This window comes from Micropterus dolomieu, linkage group LG01, assembly GCF_021292245.1.
Source record: "Micropterus dolomieu isolate WLL.071019.BEF.003 ecotype Adirondacks linkage group LG01, ASM2129224v1, whole genome shotgun sequence".
Taxonomy (NCBI): domain Eukaryota; kingdom Metazoa; phylum Chordata; class Actinopteri; order Centrarchiformes; family Centrarchidae; genus Micropterus; species Micropterus dolomieu.
The window spans coordinates 8,862,280-8,889,680 of NC_060150.1; the positions used below are offsets into that span (position 1 = coordinate 8,862,280).

Below are 27,401 nucleotides of genomic sequence, written 5' to 3' on the forward strand. Positions count from 1 at the left end.
AGTTTCAATGTTTATATCTGTAGAATATGTAAAAAAAGTTTGAACTCAACACTTCCTGTATCCATTTCAGGCACACTCAGTTTTAGAAAGATAGCAGCAATGTGGACACCACACGTGTGCGAGCCTCAGCAGTTCAGCGAGGTAGCTGTAGGTAGGCGGTGTGCCCCTAATGACATGCTTCTTCCTGTTCTACTCCATGCTTAGTTTTTCCCCCAGTTCACAGGTGTGTCTGACTAAAAAAGTGCAGAATAGACTTTGTCAAGGTTGACAAAGTCTATTCTGCACTTTTTCTTTTCCCCCTCCCTGCTCTAATACTGTTACAAAATTATTTGTTTTAATGGTCTATAGGATATGTGGGAAAAACACTGAGTACTTTGAACACGTGTTAAAGATAGAGAGTATTAACACAAAATAGTTTCAGCTCTAATAATGCTACATTAACACAACTCACATCTTCGAATTTAAAAAAACATAATAGCCTGGATGGCCAGTGGAAACACATTATTTGTGTGTAGGTTTAAGAAGAAGTGAAGCATTACAGTGTTGATGTCCATGGGTACATCTGTTTGTTAAAGCAGCAAATAAGTTATGTTCAGCATCAGCAGATAAGATTTCTTAAATTGGTCTCACCCCTCTTGAGACTTGTGAGACAGGCTGAAGCAGAAGTAAATGGGTTGGTTAAGGGCTGGTAAGCTAAATGTTTTGGTTGTTCTCTCAGTGTGTGTGTTGGGGGAGGGAGCGGGCTGTACCAGTTGATACATCTGATGTGAGACGAGCTGGCTCTCTGACAGGAGCTGTCACTGGAATAGCAGGGGGGTCCTTATCAATCAACCCCCCCAACCGCCAGTCAAATCCCCTCACCACGGCAACCCGGGCCCTATCTACACAGCTGTCAGCTCTCTCTCTCTCCCTCTCTCTCTCTCTCTGTCTCTCTTTCTCTCTGAAAGTGACGAAACAACCAACAAGGAGAATGGTGTAAATAACAAATATGATTCAGAGTAGAATCACACTAATATGGGTAGAAAAGCTTCAGAAACAAAATGTAGAGCATGATGGGAGAGCCTCCCTCTGGGCCTGTCAGAGCAAATGAAGAATGACTAATGAGGGAATTAACCAACAAAGCTGCATATGAATGTGTACTAATTGACAACAATTTTGTACATAGATAATCAGAGGTAAGAGACATTAACTGTACAGATGTTCCCATGAAGGTTGATGCTGTCAGTGATGCAGCAGGGTAGAGCTGTTCAAGTATAGCCACACATGCAGCACACTAAAAATGGATGGGACCAAAATGAAGTGGTTACCTCACTTTGCACAAGCACAAAGGCCAAAATAGTCAATACATTCACCATACTTGTGTGTGTGTCCTTTGGATCGTGTATGATGGTTTCTGTCCTTTTTAAAGTTGGGTGTCCTCAGACCAAGAGACCAGATGCTCTGAATTTAAACAATTTAAAGCCTAAAAATACCCTCTGTACATGAAGGTGGAAGCTTCATGCCACAGAAAGTCATTTTCACTTTTACTGTACATTAAAACATTTATATTAAAAGGTTATTTTCACGTTATATAAAAAAACACGTCACCTGAAACTCCCAAGCATGAGCATGCAGTATGAAGTGAGGCAGTGGGTGCCTTTCCATCCACTAGTTTTTATGCACATTTTCAATTTGTGCATAAAAGTAGCAACAATACGACAAATGTGCAATGGAAACAGACGTGAAGCTTCTCACTTTAATGAATTGAAGCTTATGCTCCACCAAAGCAAACGAAATATCCAAACAAACATGAGTGCATAAATCAGTTTGCCACTATGTAAAGTTATTGGGGTTTAAACAGCTTCATATAACAAGACCAAGAGTGACTCCCACCTAACAAGCTGACAACCCACCTCACAGTCTCATCATTCACTGTATGCTGGTCCAAGTGACACAGAATTGCTATTAATTATATTAAATTTAGTGCAAAATATCATCTGCAACATGAATCCACAAACAGCAGGATTAAACCCTGACTGGATCTGGTTAACCAACAAATGAATGATGGAAGGAAAGACAAAAAAGTAGAGCAACATGGTCTCCTGTTTCCCTTTCCTCATTCTTTTCTGCTATAATACACACACTGACGCACACTGACACACTGCACTACAGTCACAGAGGGAGAAAGGCAACCTGCGGGCTTTGTTTAACAGTAGCAGAATGAATATGTAAAGAAGAGCTCATAAATAGAGAGCTGAAAGACACCCAGCTGAGCTGCTCTGGGCCGGCCTCCAGCCACACACACACACACACACACACACACACACACACACACACACACACACACACAGTGGTCCTTTCAGGCAAAGACAAGCAGCACTCAATCAAAGGTCTGTAAGGGAAATAGTTGTTAACAGATCAATCACCTGTAGGATGAGAGCAGCAGTAGAACAATCCATCTATGGCTAAAGCTGTATGCTAATGACTGAAGTCACTGAATCACTGCTAATGCACACTTCAGCTGCTGCTGTGCCGATGTTGGTATGACCATAACTGGGAAATGGCCACCAAGCTAATGAACATACATCATGATTTCTGATGTGAGCGTACAACAATATTTCACACTGACACTGCCATTAAAAATGGGATCTTAATTTATTCTACCTTTCTTTACTACATCTGATTTATAGTGTTATAGTTGTTCAAAAGAGCATGACGCTTACTGTAGTTGTTGAAAATTCTCTCACTCTACACTGTCTTAGGGTCTTTTTGCTAATTGTTGTCCATTGCATCCAACAGTGTAACACCACCTACTGTAGGCTGTGATATAATCACCTCTGTATTCTCTGACTGTCACACAGCCGCCTTTCAAATTAGTCACTACTTTGATTTACACACACATTTTTAGCATCTACTGTAACTTATGGTTAAATCATTCTGTCTCTATTTCCGTTACAGTCCAGCTCTGCTCTGATGTCACATAGTTGACAGCCACACTGTAAATGTTTTGGGCCCTCTAACACCAGTATACTGAGACTGTTAAATTTGTTTGGTGATTTCTGACAACAAGACTTGAAGCTCGTCTCTGCGAAATTCCTCTTTTTACTCCTTGATAACATCGTTGTCATCCAGAGCTGAGCAGGTGGCCTAACATGGCAATGTTGGGGGCGATGATTATTCATATGATCAAATCTCTCAAACGTGTATTTCCTTATGAACAGGTGGCACTCATCAGGCTAAAACAAAATGTTTATTTTCAAGTTTGTGCGTTTTGGTGAATTTGACTTGGAACACTTGTGTTAACAGAACAGAAAAAAGGGGTTTAGGATAAGAATATGAAAATGTTATTGCATGATGTGTGCTGTGAAACCCAGAGTCAGATAAAAAGGTTGATATCAGTGTCATCTACTTGAAGAAATTGTTCCAAAAGTATTGACACTGTGTTCCGGGGTTTGTCCAGAGTAACAGGGTGATGGGAAAGGAGAAAGAGGAACCTTAAGCAGTAACTTAATAACCTGGCTTGCACTGCCAACCAGTTGTGACAGCCTGCTTTTTCCACATCCTGCGCAGGAGTGATGTCCTGTGGCACTATTGTACTAAGCTGCATCACAGTCAGGTGTGGTCACAAGTACAACATCCCACACCTGACCTCTCCCAGCTGCTGGGTGTGTTCAGAGGTTCAACGGACTTATGCCTTTCAACCCATAGAGGCCAGTGCAGCTGTGTTTTTCTTCCTTCCACACTCTGGGGTGGACTGCCTTTTGTGTCATTTTCAGTGCTTTGAGCTGCACAGATAAATCCCGGTGGGCCGGTAGCTCTGTGGCCGCTTGAGCAGCTCATTATACAAAAACAAGGGAGAGATGCTTCGTCGGCAGCTGAAGCCGCGAGACAGAAGACTGTAGGGAGAATATAAGCAACGTTTAGACCATGAACTATTGTCCAACTGGAATTAATATTATAGGAACTAGTGGTAAGCTATAGTAACATCACATAATTAATTAATATACAGTATACTATGATGTGAACATCATATTTTTTATTTAATGTTATATTTTACTAATACCCTCATGAATATTATGCCTCTGCAGTGGAGCAACATGCTCCTTATTCTGTTTCACATCTGTTTTGCTGAAGTTATTAATATAAATATTGTTCGGTAATCTTGTGTACATAAAGTGTGGCGTGGTTTGTGTAGGTGCTGCTAGTGTATGGTGAATCCGTGCCTGGTTCATAAACTACAAATCCCACATGCCACAAGCCGCAATGCAACAATACTGTAGAGTTTTCTATGATGAGTGATCCGTGTTTAAAAAATCAGCTTCAGTGCTTTAAAAAGGTTTGCCAATATTCCATGACAAGTGTCCAGATACCAGGGTCTTCACTGCTATAGTCCTCTACTGGTTTCACACACACCCACACCCACCCACACACACACACACACACACACACACACACACACACACACACCCTACCCCTAACCCTACCCCTTTACCTAACCCAGGCACTCGCAATTAACATAATGCTTTCTCTAGTCCCTTACTCTAACCTTAACCATCACAACTACATGCCTAATCATAACCTTTACCCTAACCCTAAAACCAAGTCTTGTCTATATAATAAATAAAATATTAATTTCAAAAGGATAGGCTACACATAATTTCACTTCAGATTCCTCCAGGTAAAAGCAGCGGAGATTCTGGATCCAGTCCAATTAAAAAGCCTGCAAGCTTTGAACAAGTTTGAATTTCTAAAATACATCATCAGCTCGTAAAAGGTTTCACAAATTATTGTCACTGCATTTAATAAACCAGAGCTTACTTTTAAAAACTGTTTAATGAAACACAGAACTTTGTTGATTGAAACACAACGTTAACACTTTTATCAAACTCCAAAATGGGCTGATTACATCATCCCCGAAGCTGTCATAAAAGAAATGAGAAGAGTCACACGTGTGTCGTGTGCGTGTGCGTGTGCAGTCGCAGGATGCGTACACAGAAGTATGTACACAAGCACGCCTGTGTGTTAGAGTCACACCTGTTATAGTTATACTAATCACACACAGACACACGTGCGTGTGTACATGCGTCTCGTCCTGCGTGACACTACACTCCCCACACACACAGACACACACACACACACACACACATGCACACACACACACAGTGTTTATATAGTTGTCAGTTAGTTGTATTTTTTATGAGCTAGTCTAGCTTGCATTTTCTATTATTATTCTTATTTTATCGTACATGTTTTTATTTCACACTTTCTTTGGCAGGGTAAACATCTGTTTCCCATACACACAAAAAGCCCCGGTGAATTGAACTGAATTGAAAAAGTGTGTGGATGAGAGTGAGAGGGAGGAGAGACACAGAGCATAGCATACATAGCTGAAATACCTGATTTTGACTTGTTTGTGTAGAGCCAGAAACGCTGCAGAGATGTATGTATGTGTGTGTGTGGTCATGTGTTTGTGTTGAGGTACAGCCACTCTGCGCTGTTTGTCTCCAGTCTGTGGAACTCTGCCAGCCTCTCTGGATTTTCCTTCCTCTCTGTCCGGGTTGACTCTGCCCCTCCATCCCTCCATTTCCCTCCACCCTCCTCTGTCCCCTGTCACAGACTCTATATCCTCATTTCTCTCCCTTCTTCCTTCTTCTCTCTTACAGTGTCTCCTGAGGCAAGGCGAGGCAAATTTATTCACATAGCACCTTCCAAACACTACATTCATTCAAAGAGCTTTACAGATCCAAATACAAAGGTACTTTATAGTATCAAACATAGATAGAAGAATCAAGATTAAAACAATAGTCTTTACATGTATGAAGAAGCGATTACAAAGATAAAGATATTTCAGAAATATCTTAAAAAACAATTGAGCAATTCAAAGCTCTTTTTTTTCACATCTCTACATCAACATTGGTTCTATGTATTTGAGTTGCAACCATTGTGCATCAGGAAAAAATATCTTTCGAGAAAAATTAAGCACTGTCTTATTCATAGCTCTTCTCAATCTATCTATCAAAATGTTCATATTGTACAATAAAAATATGAATACTAACTACAATTATGGGACTAGTGATTGTACTGTACTTTCATGACGTTGGGGGCTTCACAAGATATAGATTTGCAAATGAATCGATACATCAGAGGCTGAGACGTAGTTAGTCCCCAGTGTGGGTCAAGCTCTAAAAACACTGAATCCTAAATTTCAAACAGCAAAACAATGAAACCAGCATCTTTTTGCTGGACCCTCTCTGCCTGATCCATCAAACTCCACATAACCAGTTTGTAATCCAGGCTTTCTGTTATTCTTATTCTGCATTAACTAATCTCTCCAAGATGAGCTTACCTCGATGAAATCACTATTTTCTCACACCTTACAAAGAGCCACAGATGACATTATCCAACTGTTTTCAGATGCCAAATAGTACTCCTTAATACAAGTAAACTGACTTACATGTAGAATCTGTGAAGTGCTCCTTTATTACATTATGAATATAATACAACTGATAAATCTCCACTTTTCAAACATACATCTGCAATTATCATTATGAGAAAAGAAAGCATCACAGATTATGTTGGATTTGATAATAATATCAATATGAAAAAGTACAGCAACAAGTACTTCTTTTTTTTTCTCCTTTATATCCCATTCATACTTTCTCCTGCTCTCATTCTCTTCCTACCCATCCTTCCAGCTCCCACCAGTTATTATTGTGGCCTGCTAGCCACTGTCGACGCTGTAATCATCATAGCTGTGGTGGCTCGCTCATTACACGAGGGCTGTGCTGTGATTTGGACAAATTGCGATGAGATGTCTTTGCTTCTCCAAGAGTGAAAAACACTGGTTTGGACACATGGAGTTGGATCGGGAAAAAAGAACATGGACAAGAAATGCACTGGAAATATTCTCTTTGTCAGTGAAAGATGGAGAACGTGATGTCTTTTTAAACGCAGGTTCTTGTGGTGGACATGAGCCATGCAAATGTGATGATTCATACCGCCATTTAATGTGAGCTTCTGAAACTTACTTTAAAAAGTGCATATGTGTGTCCTGCCACCTCCATTGCAGATTAGACTGACCTTTCTTGGAGCTAAACACACCAAACCTCTGCCAAACAATCACAAATTTAACATGCAAGTTAGCAAGCTGTAACATTAACTGTACAGAACAAGGTCTGGCCTACAACTACGGTCCTTGATGTTCAGTGGGCTAGCAAGCTAGCCTACCTGGCCAAAAAAGTCAGCTCGACTAATGTGCTAATTGCATGTTATTCCACTTTTATGTTTTTATCATATAGACCATAGTTAGGAGAGGCCGCGTGAGCAATAAAATTTAAAACAAGTTTCCTAGTTGTAATTCTGTGTTGGAAAGTTTGTGAACAAACTGGTGGTAAAATGGCTTCAAAACCATCATTGCTGGCAGTTATAGCTAAATAAAATCCTATACAAACTTTAATACAGTTTATTTCGCTTATTAAAAAGGAGCTATGCTGTTTGCTTCGCTTTTTAACTAACTGCCACAAATATCAGACTAATGCGTGAATAGTCAAAAGTGAGAACAAGAGATTTCTCTACTTCTCTACTCTTCCTAACGTTAACTAGCTCATTCTGCCCAATTGCCATTTTCACTGTGCGCCAGCAAATTTTAGACAGGAAATTGTTGATTATTGTTGATTATTTAAGCAACATCTACAATCCAATCTGCTCGAGTAGCTTACCATGAAACAAAAGGTGCTAAGACTGATTGGAAGGGGCATGGCTCCTCCCTACCACATTGATGAAATAACTGCATGTCTGCACTCAGCACCTCTATGGTTTCGTTTATTGCTGACAAGACTTGCAAGTCTTTGAGTGAGACTTCATATCAGCTGTGAATACACAAGACACCAGCAGGTGCATACTGGCTCAACCAGTCGGCTGCAGGATCCTGCACTGTTCATGGATCAGAATGTTGGTAAAAGAAAGTCTTCTCATATATTGCAGTCTTGCATGTTTCGTCACTTAGCTTTACCCTTCGTCTTTAATTTACAGGACTTTCTTTTGCATCTTCAGTGACATTTTTCTGTGCTGCTTCACAAACTAATTAGCTGGTTAACATTATATACTACAACTCAGTCATCACGAAAATGTCTACTGTCCTTATAGCTTTGTTTGCTATTCTGACAGCTTGGTTTGCTTTGCACATCTGACGCTACACATTTTTCACAGGCTAAATAAGATGGGACCACATACAGAGTGCAGCGCAAGTGTTCAGTAAAAGGTTTAAGGCAGACTCCAGGGCTTAAAGTTGACCTAGGTCAGCCTCACAGATCAGAGCTGTATCTTCCGGGCCAGGTTCAGAATGTGGCCGCCGCTGAAATCACAGGTTACATATGGTCAGTTTGTGCTGGGCTCTACGTGGACCGAGCTCCACCTAGCAAGGATGGACACACCTCTGACCACAGCTCCTCTGGCCAAGCACAGTCAGAGCTAGGCGTTATCACCTTGGCTGTGCTCCCCGACAGACCAAATGTTACTGTGGAACATGAACATGAATTAAAAATAATGTTGAACTGAGCAGATTGTTTGAGAGTGTGTTTCAGGAGTTAAGCTGTGACCAAGTGCTGCAGAAAACTGATATGGTGCATCCACTTCCCCTCAACTGGGTTGGACTACATCTATTCCAGTTAGTTGTTTCCAGTTTGTCTCTTATCCTGGCTCAACACAACATGTCTTTGTGGCTGTACAGTCGAATTTACTGAGTCTTTCTCTGCCTGGAGAGTATAGAGGTCGATTCTTGATGTCACTTCCTGTCTATTTGCTGTGTCACTAGCTTGTTTAATAAAATTCAGTCACTGTCATGGAGGGTTTCTTTCATCTGTTTTCAGGAAAAAGAGAAACATGTTTCTGGAGTATTTTATAAATGAATATCAGCAACAAAGCCATTCTATATTTGAACCCTTTGTGATTTTTACAACAAGTAATTTGTTGGTTTTCAATTTTTCAATTTCAAATTTTACCAGTGTGTCTGGTACCTGTTATGTATATGGTACCTGTTTCTTCCTTATCCATACAATTCACACTATGTTTTAATGTTCTCTTTCCAACTTTTTAGGTTTAACCGCTGCTGCCAAAAAAATGTTGTTATGTATGCTGTTGAAACTGTGTTGATTAATAGATAGTGAAAACAGAAATATTAAACAAACCAACAATACCACATTGCTTTTTGTTTTAAATTGTGTTTAAAATCCCTCTCTAGACAAATGAAGTGAACTCCACAACATATTCTCAGGCTGGGTTTGTGGTAATTTCTGTTATTAAAAATGTCAATGTAATTTTGAATGAGGTAACAGGTTTCAACTTGGAGCTCTTTCATTGTGAGAGCTGGACTGTCAAACTTTGTTTTAACTGTGATGTATATGTCCTCATGTGTTGTCATGTTGTCATTATGCATCCAGATTCCAAAGGAATGAAAATAGTTGACCACCAAACAACAAAGTGGTCTCGGAACTGTTAACTACGTGAGCAGCAGCTGATTTTAAGAAGTGTGACATTAAACACACATTTTAATCCAAACAACTCAGGAACCCAACACAAAGCATAGTTAAAACCTACTCCATTCTGGAATATTAACTCAAACATGCACTAGCTGCAGTAGCCTAACCATTATAAACATGCAATCAAACTGCCGTTCAGCTTTCCAGAACCCAAAGAGCTGATTGTATTTTTACGCCCTGGCTCAAGTCACAGCTCAGCCAATCAAAGTAGCATCTGGAGAAGCTGCTTTGTTGTGTTTCGTGTATTAGTGACCATAAAGAGCCTGTATAGGGCCCAATAGACCCACTGTGGGATCCCAGGGACCAAACACGGGGGCCACAACTGGGAAACAGTTGTATTGTTATTCATAGAGGCCGACACTCTCCCTTTTGAGCGCTGTTGGGGGATCCACCATTACAGGTAGTTGTGAACTGTCGCTACTTGTTGAGATGAGGGCCCAGTACACAAAGACCTGCTGCAGGGTACAATGACTTCAAATAGGTTTCAAGGTAAACTGCCTCTGCACAAAAGAAGGGTTTGGGCCGGTCAGGTCACAGACACTGAGGGCCACCTTGCGTATTGAGCCGTGTATTGGTGATTTGTTGTTTTCGGGGTTCCGTGAGTCGTAAATGAACAGAGCAATAACATGTCTGTGCCATGTTTGCCAGTGAAAGGACAGTGAATGGAGGACGGCCGGGGTGACGTTGTTGTGACCCTGCAGAGCAATAATGTTGTCATCAAACAGAGGAAAGCTGCACAGGAGCCCGTCCCTGTCTGAGGGTCTGGACAGGTTAGCAGCGTGAGTGAACCTTCTCTCAACCCAACCGCTTGGGTTGCCTCGGTCGCCAAGTGCTCGCTCATGATGGGAAGTGTTGGGTCTCTGTAACTAATATTACAAAGAGTACAGTCTACACCTGCTCTATATGAAAAGTGCAATGAGAATATTTTTGTTATGAATTGGCGCTATAGAAATAAAACTGAATTGAACTCTAAAGATGAGCAGTTATTTCCACACATGTAGTACTTCCACCTGCTGTTTTGTTCTAGTCCTGTATCATGAGACAAAATGCAGCTTTGAATGCATCATTAGTGTCCTCTAGTGGCAGTTTCTGTTAAGTGCAGTTCAGGATAAATCAACTAAACGCGTCCTATGTATACAGAGACAAATACACACAAACAGAATATTGCCAGTCTTATTCTTTAATTACACTGAACCTTGTAAACATTTGTATTATCATGAGGCTTGTTCCTGGGTCTGTACTCTCAGTCTGTCTGTCTGTCTGTCAGTGCTTTCTTCTCTACCATGTCTGTGGCTCTCAACTCCAAGCCCATGGGTTCCTACAGAAGATGTAGATCTGCTCACAAAAGTATAGTTTCTTTTTAAAAAAGACTTTCTCGTAAACAGCTGGTCACTGTAGTTGTTAACAAATGTCACTCAACCTGGAGGAAATTGTGCATTTTATGGGGATGAATCCACATGCGGTGCTCTAGTGAGTATTTGGGGCAGCAGGACGCTGTATGTGGGACTGAGTCAGAATAAACTACAGTGTGTATGTTCATGGTGATGGAGGAACATGTCACCCAGAGCAACAGTGAGGCAATGGAGCTCTATGGCTCAGAGGAAGGATAGAAATCAGACTGTGATACCCTCACAGAACTTGTTAGTGGATACAATCAAGGTTACTGTCACAACAACAGTACCGTCTATGAGAGGCTGACTGACAATGCGACCAATAAATCTACTTTGTACCTTGTACAGGAAGTCCATCTATGAAAGCAACAGAACACTTTGGCGACTCTAACCTTCATGATAAATATTCTACAAGGTATTAATTATTAAGTCCTGACTAAAAATGTATAAGGACCAAATTAGGGTTACGAGAAGAAATGTAAATATCATTTCTGATTGACCTTTAGGACAGACCACATCAAAGCCAACAGGTGGAAACAACGCCCGAACACATACACAATGAGGAATGAAAGGCTGCAATCAACATGTGACTGCCTTTAATAATGTGGGAGAATAAACATGTGAGTACTGGAGCAGCCAGCAGAAACCAGCTCAGCTCTGGAAACACCTCAGATGGTTATTGGCCGGCCACGTTAGCATACAAGAATCTGTGGCTGTGTCTGTAGCCCCGGGGCAAGGCAGTGGTGATTAACATTTAAAACAGGCTCAGGACCTCCCCCTCATCTCCCACCCTCTGTCCCAGCTCTGTAAGACCGCTATATACTGGCCTATCTGCCAGTTCACCTCTGATATATAATGATACGATAATGGTCAGGTCATCTGCAGCAGTGACATTATGATAGAAGATGTGTCTTTGAACCATTTTACACCACTTACTATTTTATGCAATGTTTCAGTCCATTTCTTTTGGTGTCTCCACCAATAAACTCATGTTATGCAGACAGGCACTGTTCACACACTTTATAAATTATAATGGACCTGCACAAGTTTCCAAAGATACACAATATGGCAGTTGGATTCTTGGGGAAATGCAACTGTTGGATACTGTAATAACAGGTTTTAATGTTTCCTCTAATGTCATAATATCACTAAAGATTATCACTTTGAGCCTGTGAAACTGTTTTTTGTTGTTGATTAATGAAACGCATTTAAATCGTTTCATAGCTTACAGTTTGGTTCATTCTGTGTTTATTATCTGTGTGTTAAAAATAAGAAGTCACAGGCCCCTGCCAAGCTGCTAACATACCTGTTGGAGTTTTGTGTCCTACTATGATCTAAGGCCGAAAAAAGTCCCGTGTGAAAAAATTCAGCCTTCTCATTCATTTGAATGGAGCCAGTCCACTGCAGGTGCAGACAGGCCGGACACATCTGGGTGCACCACGCCACTAAACGTTCCAGTTGGTGGAGTGACATACTATGAGTTTGGCAGTGCTTGGTTTTGGCTAATCCATTTTCAAACAGGAACAAATGGCGGCCTGGTCACAAATGTTCTCGTATTACTGCTAAACAGTACAATACAATACAAATTGCAACAGCCTTTTCACCTGTTTAACCCAAAAATCTATTGATCGACTCCAGACTGTCCAGAACTCAGCTGCCAGGCTTTTAACCAGAACAAAGAAATATGACCACATCTTCATGGCCTCTCGCCTTGTTATATTTCTGAACTTTTAGTCCCATATACACCAGCACGTACCTTGAGATCCTCGGGCAGAGGTCTGTTGTCTGTTCCAGAGTCTCGACTGAAAACTAAAGGGGACAGAGCGTTTGCAGTCAGGGCCCCGAGGCTCTGGAACAGCCTGCCCGAGGAAATCAGGTCGGCTGAGTCAGTGAACTCTTTTAAGTCCCTTCTTAAAACATACTTTTATAGGAGAGCCTTTCCTGATCTTATTTGACTTTATTTTATCCCTTTTATTTTATTGTATTTTACTAATTTTATATTTATCTTAAACGTGTATTTTAGTCTTTTCAATGGTTTCTTGCTTTTATCTTGTATTGTTTTTGTATTATTGTCTTTTGGGTATTATTGTCTTTACACTTGTTAAAGCACTTTGTAACTTGTTTTTGAAAAGTGCTCTACAAAAAAAGATTATTATTATTATTATTATTACAATATGAATATATATGAATTACATATTTTTTAATATTTGATCAGCACTGCCTAGTCTGACAGTCCGATCTGAGTTGTGTGAGCCTGGTGGGTTGGACAGACTATTCATTCATTTACGGCAGTCAGTCAACTTGCTGCAACGTAACCATCGGGCATCTCCTGCTCTCCATAGAAAATGAATAGAATCTGTCCACTTGACATACGCCATCGCATCCAGTCTGTTCTCTCCTCAACACAGAGGGCTCTGACAAAAAAGCACAGGGATGTCCAACAAAAGAAATTCAACCAAGCTCAACTTTTGCTGCAACTTGATGTCATCCAGTAAAAAGCTGCAGTGGCGAATCAAATGTGTGCAAGTGCAAAGTCTGGAGTAAAGGATTACTGACTAATGTGAACACTGTATTTCTAACTGTTCACCTAACGATCAGTGAGAAGAAAGATACAACAGGTGATCTTTCCAGAGTTGTAAAATCAGAGTATAACAAACTGTTGTGCAGACTCTTTATAGGGTAAAGCAATGTCTGGATCATTGTAAATGCACAGAGTACGAGTCACAAATATATATTACAATTTGCAAACAAAAAACACAATCTACATTCCAAATTCACAAACACACACTCCATGATCCACAAACAGAAATCAGTGACTTGTACATGAAAACCAGAATTTGAATGAATGCTAAATGATTTGTCTGCTAAATGATTTTACTTCTTGCATTAAAGACTAAACAATTCATTTTCTGTCTGTGTAGCAGTTACACCATTTAATAGTGAACTTAAGTAACTTGTTTGTATCACAATGGCTTAAAAGAGCTCCAAGGTACAGACATAAATGTCAAAAATGTTACAACCATCCCCGGTCTCCCCTACTTTCTAACGATACCCCATGAATTTTATTGGTGCTCTAAGTGTAGTGTGCATTTGTCGAGCAGGTGGCACATACTTTGTGTAAGTCAAGGGCACCAGATCGATGCCTCTGCTCTTCAGAGAGCATGCCATTAGAACCGCAGCAGACAAATTAGAGCGAGTTTGTGCTTAGTGTATGTATTAATGTATTAAAGGTATCCCCCCACCTTTCAGGGCTTCAGGAAATAAACTAATCTGCCATCCAACTCAAAATACAAAATACACTTTGTTATATTAGCATACTTTCAACAAGGTGTTGGAAACATTCGTCAGAGACTTTGGTCCATATTGACATGATAGCATCACGCAGTTGCTGCAGATTTGTCGGCTGCACACCCATGATGAGAATCTCCTGTTCCAACACATCAACAGAGGTGCTTTATTGGATTGAGATCATTACCATGCTGGAAGTAGCCATCAGAAGAGGGGTAAACTGTGGTCATAAAGGGATGGACATAGTCAGCGACAATACTCAGGGAGGCTGTTGCGTTTAAATAATGCTCAAAGTTGATACAAGGCAGGGCAGATCCATGCTTTCATGTTGTTTATGTCAAATTTTGACCCTACCATCTGAATGCAGCACCTGAAATCGAGACTCATCAGACCAGGCAACGTTTTTCCAATCTTCTATTTTCCAATTTTGGTGAGCCTGTGTGAACTGTAGCCTCAGTTTCCTCAGTTGACATCAACAAGGCATTTTCGTCCACACAACTGCTGCTCACTGGATATTTTCTATTTTTTACGGACCCTTCTCTGTAAACCCTAGAGATGGTTCGTCGTGAAAATCCCAGTAGATCAGCAGTTTCTGAAATACTCACAGCAGCCCACCATGCTACATTCAAAGTCACTTAAATCCTTTCGTCCTCATTCTGATGCTCAGTTTGAACTTCAGCAAGTTGTCTTGACCACGTCTGCATGCATAGATGCATTGAGTTGGTTAATGACAGCAGCTCTGCTGTGTATTCAGCTGTATTGGCATTTTAAATGAAGAATCACAGGTAAAGATAGAGGGCCCTCACTTAACAGCTTACGCCATCGTTTAGTAAAAGTTGTATTTGCCCCACACACACTGAAACACCAAGCAGGATTTTTAAGATTCATACACTCTCAAGGCCAATTTGGTAAAGCTCTGATTGGGGGGTGAAAAATACACCTTGAGTTTAGTTTTGGATGGAGAGGTTAAACTGAAAAAGAGGCATATACAAATGCAACTGGCTTAATGTGGACGCTCTCTTGGGGGCCCTTTTTTGGCATGTGACCCCATGCCTACTTGTGAACCCTCAATATGAGCAGCTCAACCAGATTGAGCTTCACTTATCAGCTTGCTTCATTCCATTCATTTTTAGAGGCCTGAAGAAGTCTAAGTGTACAGCATTTCACAAGAAAAAGCACAGAACTGGGAAATGTTGACACTATTTGAAAAAACACTATTACATTACAGAAATAAGTATAGATGAATGTGTATATATTGATGTAGAAAATAATAAAAATATAACAGTTTTAAGATATTGTTGGTGCAGTAATTATGTTATAGGAAGACAACTTTCTCTCTCTCTCTCTTTTATGGGACAGAGTGGAGCCCAGGATTGTACATGACAGCTGAAAGGCAACATTTCCCAAAATGGGTTAAATCAAACCACCTTGTATTTTCATTCAAGGTGGAGTTCCCCCATGCACTGAAGATGAGGCAAGAGAAAGTGGTAGAGGCTGCACGGCTGTATGGAAGATTTGGGCTGAGGAAACAAGTAATACATTGAAATACTTTAAAACGTTAGACTTTGGAAACTCTTTTAGGCATAAAATAAAAGAATAGAAAATAGAAGTTGAACTGACATCTATGAGCGGAGTGTTGCTTCCCTGAATGGATGAGAGGATCCCCCAGTCTGTACGTTGGAGGGAGGTGGGAAACGTATGCATGGCCACAGAGCTGTCTGTGTGGCAGCACGGTGCTAAAGCATAAAGAAAAGGCCGGCCCAGTCGTCAGACACTCTGTCACAAAACACTTACAGCCTGTAGCAGAGAAGTGCCACATTCATCAGCTATCTGCCAGAGCATTTACACACCCACCATCAATGGCTCGAAGAGAAAGAGGACAGAGGGGAGGAGAGACAGATGGAGAGACAGATGGAGGACAGAGAAAAAGAGACATGTATTGAGGAACTGCAAAACTTAAATGAAATGTGATGAGTGATTCATATATGAGCCAAACAAGATTGTTTGAGAGTAAAAGCAGAAATCTAGAAAACAGAAGAGAGATGTCCTTGTTTCAGAGATGAAAGGCAGTCTGTGCTCACCACATACCAACTGTCAGTTGTAGAAACTCCACACAGGCAGCTTTCAGTGCAATCAATGCATCACATCTGGATGATGCATTTTCCCTTTAACTCTGAGTGAGCAGGTCACAGTTCAGACTACATTTCAGCCAGCTAAATCACAACTTCCAAACTGCATCATTTTCTCTCCATTTTGAGCCAAAAACACGATCCAGCGTGAGTCGATGTTTCAACACCAACCTTGCTTTTAATACAAAGAAAACTGGGCTTTTGGAACAAGGTGCACCTACTCAGGCGCGGTCAGGGCTGTGTGGTAATAAAGTGATGACAACTTCTTGCTGTGTACTCCAACTTTATCTGTTTATCAGGTTGCTTTGTTTATTTTGTCAGGCAACTTTACAATCATAAAACAATGATTTGATTAACATCTCATGTCAGCAGCAAAGGAATGACTGCCCCCCTGGTCAACAGCTATTGTTTACTAGCCACAATAAAAATATTATTGTAAAATTATATTGTGCAGAAACAGAAAAAAATGTAACTGAATGGTGAGTTTATTTGCATTAAAACAATCTTAGTGATCATAGAAAGCACTAAGGGGAAGCCAGCTCCCCTTTTTCGGTGTTCTGGCTGTCCATCTGCACTAAGTTGGTGATTCCCAATGAACATGGAGCTTTAGACCAGTCTTCAGAGTAAAGTGACATTTTGGCTCCATCCGTAGTGTGCATAAGGAAACTGATCTTTTTCTCAACAGTAAGATTGCAAATGATTATAGGTAGGCACTCTGTGTTTCTGCTTGGAAAAGGTAAACTTTCTGTCATATACAACTCTGTCAAAAGGCTGCATGTGTTTTAAACAGTGACTTGACTGATGGTCTTAGTGCATGTGCCCATAAATTGTACAGTTATCAACAGGCGATGAAATCAGCTGTCTCGGGCTCCTCCTGCAGGATGTCTGCTGTATACCACTCTCTGAGCCTCTGCAGGATGGAATCTACCCTCTCATGTTGATGCCCTGATTGTCTGCTGCTGTTAGACAGTTGGTGATGCTGCAAATCTAAATATTCCCCCATGAGATGGAGCAACACAGCTGCATGATCGTCATCATATTCTTCATGTGTATTTGTCCTTTTAAACATTTTCGGACATGCATTTATGCTTGACACAGTATAAAATTGTTATTTGTGATATTTTTGTTTCTCAGTCTGATTTGGTTTGTTGTAGCCCTTTCTTTTCCCCCTTCATTCTTTCTCTCTGGTTTAATTACAGTGGCTGTGAGTGGCTGTAGTGGAGCTGTTGCTGCTGGATCATCCATCTAGTTTTATTACTCATTGACGTTGTTGCAACTCTATCTGTCACCAGCCTTGTTTCATGATAACAGACATTTGTCACTGTCCTGGGCCTCCCTGCTGTATGGCCGTCAGCACCAGTGACAGCCACTTGGCAAGGGACACTGACACACACACACACACACACACACACACACACAGGCTTGTATCACCAGAGGGGAACGCAATAAAGACCATCAGAATGCTTATTAGGGACACAGGCACTGCCATTAATTACAAAGCTGTGATGTGTGAGGTGGCATGGTGGCATACATAGATGAAATGCAATGCTATGAATCACATGTAGATTTTAGCGTCATTAGGCAAATCATATGAAGATAGCATCCGCATCTTGAGCACTGAAGGGTGCGTTCACAAGCGACCAGGTATAGCCGTGTCCCACATTAGTAAAATGTAAACACACAGTACATTTAACCGTAAGTGCATCCCATAATTCGTCACATCCATCCAGTTGTTGGCGGTAATTCACCTACAAGCTGGTTTTGTACCGCCAATAGTCAAGGGGCAGAAAGCTGAAGTTTATGACAAACTGGATTCAGCCCGAATATTATTATTCCCACCCACAGTTTTGACTGAACCTCCACAGGTTGTCACTTAACAAACAGGAAACACTGTACATCCTTCTTGATGAGGTAACACATCATGAGAATAATATTGTTGACATAAATATTAAATACAATACCAATAATACCAATTCATGAATGACAACACATGAAAGATTCTGTACACTAGGCTTACATGCTTCTATGTAACACAATTTAATGACTTCATTAATTGCATTACTGTTCAGCCCCTGACTGTGTATTTGTTTATCACTTTTATCTGATTACAGCTGTAGGGCTGATCTGACTTCTTTTTCAGGTAGAAAAAACAAAATAAACAACAAAGCATCTGAGATAAAGCCACATACTGTATGTGTGAATGAAAAGACTGCACTAGTAGGATACTTCCCTTTTTGACCACTAAGGGTCAGAAGTGATTTAGGTTTGGTGTTGACCAGTAAGGGACAGCATGGTGGGTGTGTGTGTGTGTGATGAAATTGGGCATATTAGAATAAACCTCAGGTGAGCTTGCTTTTTTAAACCACAGGCTTAGGAGGTACAGTGGGTTGCTTGTGTGGGTTGCTCCTCCAGTCTGCCTCCTTGGGCAAGATACTGAATCCCAAATCGCTTCTCATGGCTATGCCATCGATGTGTGTGTGAATGATAAATTTCTGTTTCTGAAGAGCAGTTGGCACTTGAATGTGACATGTAACGTAAATTGCTTTGAGTGGTTGGAAGACTAGAAAGGCGCTATATAAATACAGTCCATTTATCATTTAAAACTTAAAAGAAGTAACAGACTTCAAGCTGTCATACAGTAGATCTGACGTGAGTCAAGCAATAGTTAACTAAAATTCCATGAAAATGATTGTCCATCATTCCTCCAAGGAGTAAACATTTAATTTTCTAATATATTTTATCGTCCACTTTAAGGTTTTCTCATTACTGTTCTCTGTTAACCAGAGCTGAAATGACACTGACATAGATTGTGACTGGAGAGATGGTAAACAGGTATTAAAACACACAAAGACACAGTATTACAATACCATTTCATTTATGTAGTTATCTTTCAACAATTCAAAAGGGCAAATACATATTTCCATCTATTCAAACAAACTGTATTGCTGTTTGTACAAAACACATTTTAGCACACCTCACTGTACAGCTCTGTTAGTACACAGTACTCTGATAGAGTCTGTAAAATGACTGTGTATTCAGAGCTGGTAGAGGGATTTTAGTGAAACAATATTAATATAACTTTACAACAAAAAGATGACATAGTCAAAACATGCATAAACTTTGGGATTTCACAGTTTATTTTTACTGCAATTTACAAAAGATTAAGAAATGTATCTTTAAAGGGTTAATTTATGTTACACATGCATACTATACACACACCCAATTATTTCTCACATGCTGCTGTGTCTAACCACAAACTCTGATCATTTTGTTGACTCTACCCTAAAGTCTATATCCTAACATATATCTATATCCTGCATTCAGCTTAAATAAAGCAAGCATTCATGCCATAATAGACACCCTAATAATGCTAACCCATTGTTGAGTGTCTGGTATTGAAAGGCTACTGTTCAAAACCTTGAATTTAATGGTGTCCTTGAATGAAACCAAAGTTTATAGGATTAGATTTTTGTATTTCTGACCATCTGGTAAGCCTTTTTGGATAGTATAATTACTACCTTGCGATTGATTTTATCCACACCTATCGCCAATGGGCCATTTTCTGTTGCTATTTTTAATGAATAAGTTCATTAGCTAGCTATGTAGGAATATGGCGTCCCCATTTTTAGTCTCACCTACAAAGCCCTGAGTGGTCTGACATTTTCTTTCCTGTTCGCGCAGTTTTTTGTGATGTCTTCGAGTTGAGTTTTGAAATCTGTGCAATCACTTTGGTGAGTGCAATATAAAATGATGGCCTAGAAAAACTAAAAGCCAAGTTATAAGAAACCATAGTTTTCCTTTAAAATACTTTCCTTTGCATGGAAAGCTTGTTTTGGTTTGATTTATGATTTAAAACAACTCGGGTTCGGAAGTCTGTATGGGACTATATTAAAATTATATGGTAAACTGTGTAAAATGTAATTCTACAATAGAATAATAATTTTCCACATATGTATGTATTATTTGAGTAAACGTAGTAATCCAATTTGCTTTTTCATTTTCACATACTCATGTGGGCGTTGATGAAAATGTCTTTATCAGAGTCAATTCTGCATTGAAACATGAATAATTTAAAACGTTTGTTGTTTGTGTAAAGTTTGTGTGCTCCAGAATACTTCGGATCTTATCTCTGAAGTTTCTCCTGATACAAACTGTTTCGCCTAATGCATTTGAATGTTGTTTACTGTAGAGCTGGTTAAGTCTTTGAAAATTAAATGTCAAATGGCGTTTTCATTTTCATTTTTATTTTCAAATTGTTAGAAAATTGCATTTTAATTTTAATTTTGACTTAAACGTTGCTTGCATAAATTTAAAAAATCAGGTTGCATTGTTTACCTAAAGCTAGAGAGTGCAGGATTGATATCCAAGCCCTTGCCAAATTAGCTCACGCACTGAAGATTAAGCCTATCACCACCAGGTTAAATCTGGTGTCCTGTGTTTTATGCCACTTAGAATGGCAGTGTCTGTATATCTTAAGAACATGTTGACAGAACAACATTTCCGCACTGCAGGTTTAAATAATGCTTGCACAAATGGAAAATTGGGCCACATTGTTTAAATTGCATTTACATTTGAAAATTTGTATTAACATTTTAATACTGTCCACTGTAAATTGGTGTACAACTTAACAAAAATTAAATGTCAGACAGCTTTTCCATTTTCATTTGAATATTTTAATAGTGAAAATATAAATGCTAATTTTCACAAGTTTACATTAAAATTTTAATATAGTGCCATACAGGCTTCCATACTTATTTTTGCACTCACCTCAAGTAATCTATCTATCTATCTATGTATCTATCTATCTAATGAAGTTGCACAAACAAACCAACTTTTAATTTGATGTCCAGATTTGGACATCAAAGTAAAAGTGACAGCACCTGAAGTGTTGCTAATAATCCCTCTTTGCACAGGAAAACTGTGTCCTAAGCTACAATAAGTACAGTGGGTCAAAGTCTGACTGCTCGTACTTCTTATTGTCTGTCACACAGTACCCTGATTTCACTTATTATCTCGGTGAATACAATGTTATTAGCAGAGATAGGAAGAACAGCCAAACCTAAAAATTAGACCCAACTTTACATTAACGGGATTTTTACTTTAATGACTCAAGCAGTCTGGTACATGAAATTGATAAGAGGTTGCAGATACTAGAACTGTACAGTATATTCATCAATGTTTGGCGTGTGATCCAAGTGAAGAGTCTAAATTCACTCAGTCCAGGTGAGGTGGTGTTTGGTTTATGTGTACATTTCAAAACAGTAGAATGGAGAACAGGAATTAATAAATGGTTTTATAGACCCAGTGACAACCTGATCAGTTAAGGTGCAGAAGAAGAGCTGTCGAACTCCAGTGAAGCATGTTCCACACCACCGTAGCCGTTCATCTTCTTCAACTTCAGCTGGTCCACGTGGATCAGGCCTTGGGTCTCTAGAACTGCCTCCTTCTTAGAGAACATCCGGCTGATCTCCATGAAAGTCTTGTTTTTGGTTTCTGGGATTACAATGTAGACATAGATGGCCACGGACACACAAATGGCGGCAAACACCAAATAGCAGTAAGACCCCGCTGACATCTGGTTGTTGGATGTGGCAGACGGAAGGAGGATCATTAGAAGGATGGAGAGATGAGGATAGAAAAGTTAGACGGAGACGGATGTTTCGAGAATTGGCTTACACCGTGTTTGTTCTCTAGGACTCACATCAGACTGCACTTGTGTCAGACATGACACAGTGAATTGTCATGGCGCTCTGTTATCACTCAGAGAGAGTCATGCAGGGGAGAACAAGAATTGGGATTGGAACCATACCAAGCAGGGTGTCAGTGATTAGATTAGATTAACCAGTTATCACCTCATTCAATTTATGATCTTTAATATGCCTGAGCACCCCTAGTGGTAATAACATTTAGAACAGAGAAAAGCATGTGCTGCACAGCACAGCACAGCACAGCACAGCACAGCATATAACTTTCACCTGCAAGAAGGGGAAGACAAAGCCCACAGTGAAGTTGGACAGCCAGTTGAGTGATCCTCCTACAATGTAGGCCGCTGGGCGGTGGGACTGTTTAAACAGCTCTGCCGTGATCAGAAAGGGAATACCCGCTGGAAATGGAGTAAAGCAAAAGATATTTAAAAAAAAAAAATGGTACAAATCTTCTGTTGAATGTTGTGCTTCATTCATTGAAACGGGCGTACTAGCGATTTAGTATTACACTTCCATTAGGTTGGGCTGCTCATAAGAGACAGGTTAAAAAGAAGAATGGTCTAAATGTGTTCAGCAGAGGCAGAGATAGCCTAACTTTTAGTGCACTGAATTTGGTGCAGCTCCAAAAAATTTCCCACTATGCAACTTGACAGTACCTTTTATTACACCTATATCTTTCAAACTCAACACCTCAGGATTGCAGGCTTTCTGTAAAACAATTGTAGTCTCCAATCCCAAACAGAGTTATACATGCTGAGTAGTATTAACCATTGTTCATATTTGTCTTTATATTATTATATTTATTTATGTATAATAATTCTTCCAGTCATAGTCCACCAAAACAGAACCGTGTCTGCTGTCACATCATATATATTGTCGTACCTTAATGAAATATTATCTTGTCACTTTAGTTCATGAGGTGGAAGTAATAGAGCACTTTTCATACTTTAATGAAAGCACTACATTTTTTAACAGTTTTTTTTTTTTTTTTTTTAAGAAAAGGAAGTGCAGATGAGTCTACTAACAGGATATGTCTGGGCAAGCCTGCAACATTTCTACTGATGAGTGGCTGTGTATGGAAAATATTAAATATTAGTTATGTTCATGATTTGGTTATCATCTGTGACACCAAGAAAACGTATGAAAGGCTAATTAGAGATTGAAGGCCAGGCCAGCATGTGGAAAGAAGATCCATATATAAGAGAAAGCGTATTACTAATATTTATTATTATATTCTATCATTAGAACAGCATTACTTGTCTTTCTAATAAGTGGCCATATAATATGTTTTCATCACAACATGCATAAATACACAGTTTTATAAATATATTGGAACATCACTTACAGTTTAGATTAACTAGATAGTTCCTATGGCTATAAATTATTGCTCTAGAAGTTGCATACATTCTTCAAATTAGAGACCCCTAAAGAATTTTAGGTATGACCTCCAGAGGGAGCCATGGAATAACCCAAAGCAACCAGAATCTCTGTAGAGTAACCAAGCCAGTAGTACTGTTAATCATCTGGAAAGTGGAGAAGTCAAACAGAAAATGCAGAATAAAGTAACTATATTTCATCACTACCCTCTTGTGGTATGCTGTGCTTCTCATTTTGGACAATGCTACTTGATGGAAAATAATGGCAGTTCATTTCCATAAACTGTATAAACAATGAAGGTAGTCTCCGTTATGTCCCCCATAGGTTTCTGAAGAGCGATTGTGAAGCTCAGTGTGGCAGCTCTGGCTGTCGACATCTTAGGCAGCGCCTGACTTGCCTAACTCCCAGCTAAAAAAATGGACAAAGAGGTGGAGCCCTGGTGGCGAACTTAAAAGCCTTAATATAAGTTAAAAGAGTGAGTTATGAAAATAAATAACCTGCACAGTTGTTGGTGTTTTTTGTACCAGGCTTGGTGGTCAGCTGGTTGCCAAAGAGCCATCAGTCTCAATCCTGCAGAAGCCAGCACCCACTCTGTCAGGGGTCTATTCAGAAGATTATTCTGGTGTTTTGATGATTTTTGCTATTTTCACTGTGATTTTAAGTTGTTTTGGGGGGTTGTTCATGTCATAATATAATCTATCGCTGAACATCTGCTCATTGATAATTTGGTTAGCTTTAAGATACGAGAGGTGGTATTTAGCTTTCAAGGGGAACTGCAACATGAACTTGTTTCACAGGTAGGTACATTATTGTTTAGAATATTTACCTTGTATCAGGATACAACCCTGCTGCATGTTTATCTGGCTAGCCAGGATGTTGTCTGAGCTCATCTCAGATGAGAAGGGCTTTGTTAACGATCAAAGGAACTTGCAACATGCATGTTGCATAGATTCAGGATGCCGGATCACAGTGGCTCTGTTGTTTTGGGAGCTCTACCTGCTAATACTCAGGGAACAATACTTTTGTTTTGGGGGGTTAGCTCTCAGCAGAATCCCAGCACTGATTCATTGAGAGCTCCTTCAAAGAATCTAAATCTAAATGTATACATTTATTATAAACGGTCAATTTCTTGGCGAAAGTGTCTCAGACTGAAAAATGGAATGAATATTGTGCTTTTTTGTAGTGCTATGTGTATGTGTACTATGAAAACGGAATATCTTTTAAATCATTTAAATATGTCAAAAATGGCTTTTAATGCAATGGTTAATTTAATGGTGTCCTGTTTATAGCATTGGATTATATTAGCAGTGCATAAAAATACAGGACGTTCCACCATCAAATATGTCTGAGAGCTGCACAGCTTGAAATTAGGTCTACATCATCAAAACAAGTATGAGTGAGCAAATATGGGGGGTTTTGTTGTAGAGCAACTTGCCTGGACCGATACAGAAGCCAGCGATGATGCCGACCACACAGCAGACACTGATGTAGCGCATGAATGAAAAGTGAGTCTGCAGGAGGACAAACAGCACAACATGAAGAAGTCAGTCTTTTAACATTTAACACGTATTTTCTCTAATGCGAATCTTGACTTGGTCCTACCAGAACACTACATCACACCTCAGGCTGCTGCTACATTGTCCTGCATGTAAATCATTGTTCCACAGGGCAACGCAGGAATACAGTGCGTGCTGCCAACTGAAAGTGAAACAGGTACAGTGGTTCATGCCCAAACTCATTCCCCTCTTGAACATCTGGGGTGTGTTCATTTGTCTTTTCTTATGCTTGTTTCCTCTCTTGGGGAAAGTGAGGAAGGGAAGGGAGGAAAGTGACATTGAAAGAAGAGACAGACATGTTCTCATGGTAACAGCGGTTACTTCCAAAAGTACAAAAACATGCAGATTAGGAGCATTAGACCCTCTACATTGCCTGTAAAGTTGCATGTGTGTTTGTTGTGTTCAGACAGAACACAGCACTATGTTAACTGGCACAAAGGGTTTTGTTGGTGTGGGTGTTGTTGCTGTAGGCACAAGTGAGAAGATGAAATAAGATGCAGGAACCTGTGTGGGTAATAGATCAACCCGTTCTCACTGTCAAGTCTTTACATACAGTATGGACGCATGGTTAAGACCCATTGGCGTCAGTTTGTAACGCACTGGGAAGCTGCTTTGCGTCATAGTTCAGCGCACTGGAGGAAGCCCTGTAGCATCAATTATGAATGCTGAAAGCCGGTGTAGGATATAAATAACACAAAAATCAGAGTAAGGAGGTGGTTGGGGTGGACAGGTGGGTCAGAAACCGGACTCGCCCAGGAGACCAGTGTTTGTTTACAGTGTGAAACAAAAGATCAACATTGATTGGTTTTTAGTGAAGTTACGAAGGTTATGCAAGCTACGTTAGTTATGTTACTTAACTTACATAAGTTCTTAACCCTAACTATCCTAAACCTAACCAAGTAGTTTTCTTGCCTAAACCTAAAAAATGTCAACGTTTCACAACGTTAACCAGTTACTATTTCACAATTATATTGCTGACTTTACCGGATATTGCATATTCTTTGTTGCTAACTTTAACGCTGAGCCCTATTTATCCAAAAACAACACAAAAGGGATAACCAGGGTGTTTTGCCTTTCACCCACATCCTCCTGTACTGGAAAGTCACAAAACCTTTTGGGAAACCCACACACACCTGCATAATGAGGGCCAGTGTGATTCCAGCACTGCAGATGCCCATCATGGCAAAACCCCCAATCATGAGAGGCCTCCTGCCCAGCTTCTCTATGGAGAAACACTACAGGAGGAGACACAGAGATCACGTCAGACACTGTTAAATGACTATACACTACAGAACATACACCTCCGTGAACTTTAATGTATCTTCAGAAATAACTCAACATTTGGGAAACACACTTATTTGCTTTCTTTCAGAGAGTGAGATAAGAAGATGGACATCAATCTCATATCTGTGTGTTAAGTACAGTGCTGACGTACAGAGCTGGACACAGGATGTAGTTAGCCTAGCTTAGCATAAAGACTGGATGCAGGGGGACACACCTAGCCTGGATCTGTCCAAATTTTAAATATACACCTACCAAGACCGCTAAATCACTGATTAACATGTATTTTGTTTGTTTAACAAAAGCAAATGTTAAAACCACAGTTTGTGGTTTTGGGGGGAAGATATGTGCTGGAACTATGTCTTGACGAAGAGCATTGTATCCCTCCACTGACAGAGTAGGGTTAGCCACAACAGTACTTAACCTGGCACTCTCACTACAAACAGAATGTGTAGTGAGATAGTGTGCAGCTCACGTATACTTCAGACCATCATGGTGAGATTGATGGAAATTAACAATAAGGTGAGAGATGAGACCTACATAATAAATAATTGTTTGTGTAAGTTGTTTTTTGGTTGGTTTGTTTTTCTTTAGTCTACACAGCAATTTTAAAATGCTAGGCACTTTTATAAAGTTAATTTTGATTAATTTCTTCTGCTTGATCAATTTATCTTTCTTTTATCCTTTATTAAGAAGCACTTTAGGTAGGTATTGTTTATTATAAGTTATACAATGAAACAAAATCAAAGTGGAAAACCACACTACAGGCCGATCCAACTGTGATGTAATGTCCTTAAAACAAGTCAAAATGAGGCTCAGTAGTGTGTGTGGCCTCCACGTGCCTGTATGACCTCCCTGCAACGCCTGGGCTCCTGATGAGGTGGCAGATGGTCTCCTGAGGGATCTCCTCCCAGACCTGGACTAAAGCATCCGCCAACTCCCGGACAGTCTGTGGTGCAACGTGGCGTTGGTGGATGGAGCGAGACATGATGTCCCAGATGTGCTCAATTGGATTCAGGTCTGGGGAACGGGCGGGCCAGTCCATAGCATCAATGCCTTCCTCTTGCAGGAACTGCTGACACACTCCAGCCACATGAGGTCTAGCATTGTGTTGCATTAGGAGGAACCCAGGGCCAACCGCACCAGCATATGGTCTCAC

General features: G+C 40.1%; 1 protein-coding gene across 1 annotated transcript in view; it reads right to left on the minus strand.

Annotated features, from left to right (window-relative positions):
- Window positions 1–19,181: 19,181 nt before the first annotated feature.
- The window catches only part of LOC123974742 (solute carrier family 2, facilitated glucose transporter member 9), a 10,438-nt gene continuing 2,218 nt past the window's right edge, over window positions 19,182–27,401 (minus strand). The window contains exons 2-5 of the mRNA XM_046055614.1: window positions 26,095–26,196; window positions 24,841–24,916; window positions 22,299–22,426; window positions 19,182–21,898 (exon numbers count right to left, since the gene is read on the minus strand). Coding sequence (XP_045911570.1) covers window positions 21,644–21,898; window positions 22,299–22,426; window positions 24,841–24,916; window positions 26,095–26,196 — 561 coding nt within the window. The 3' untranslated portion in view covers window positions 19,182–21,643. The remainder of the gene's footprint in view (window positions 21,899–22,298; window positions 22,427–24,840; window positions 24,917–26,094; window positions 26,197–27,401) is intronic.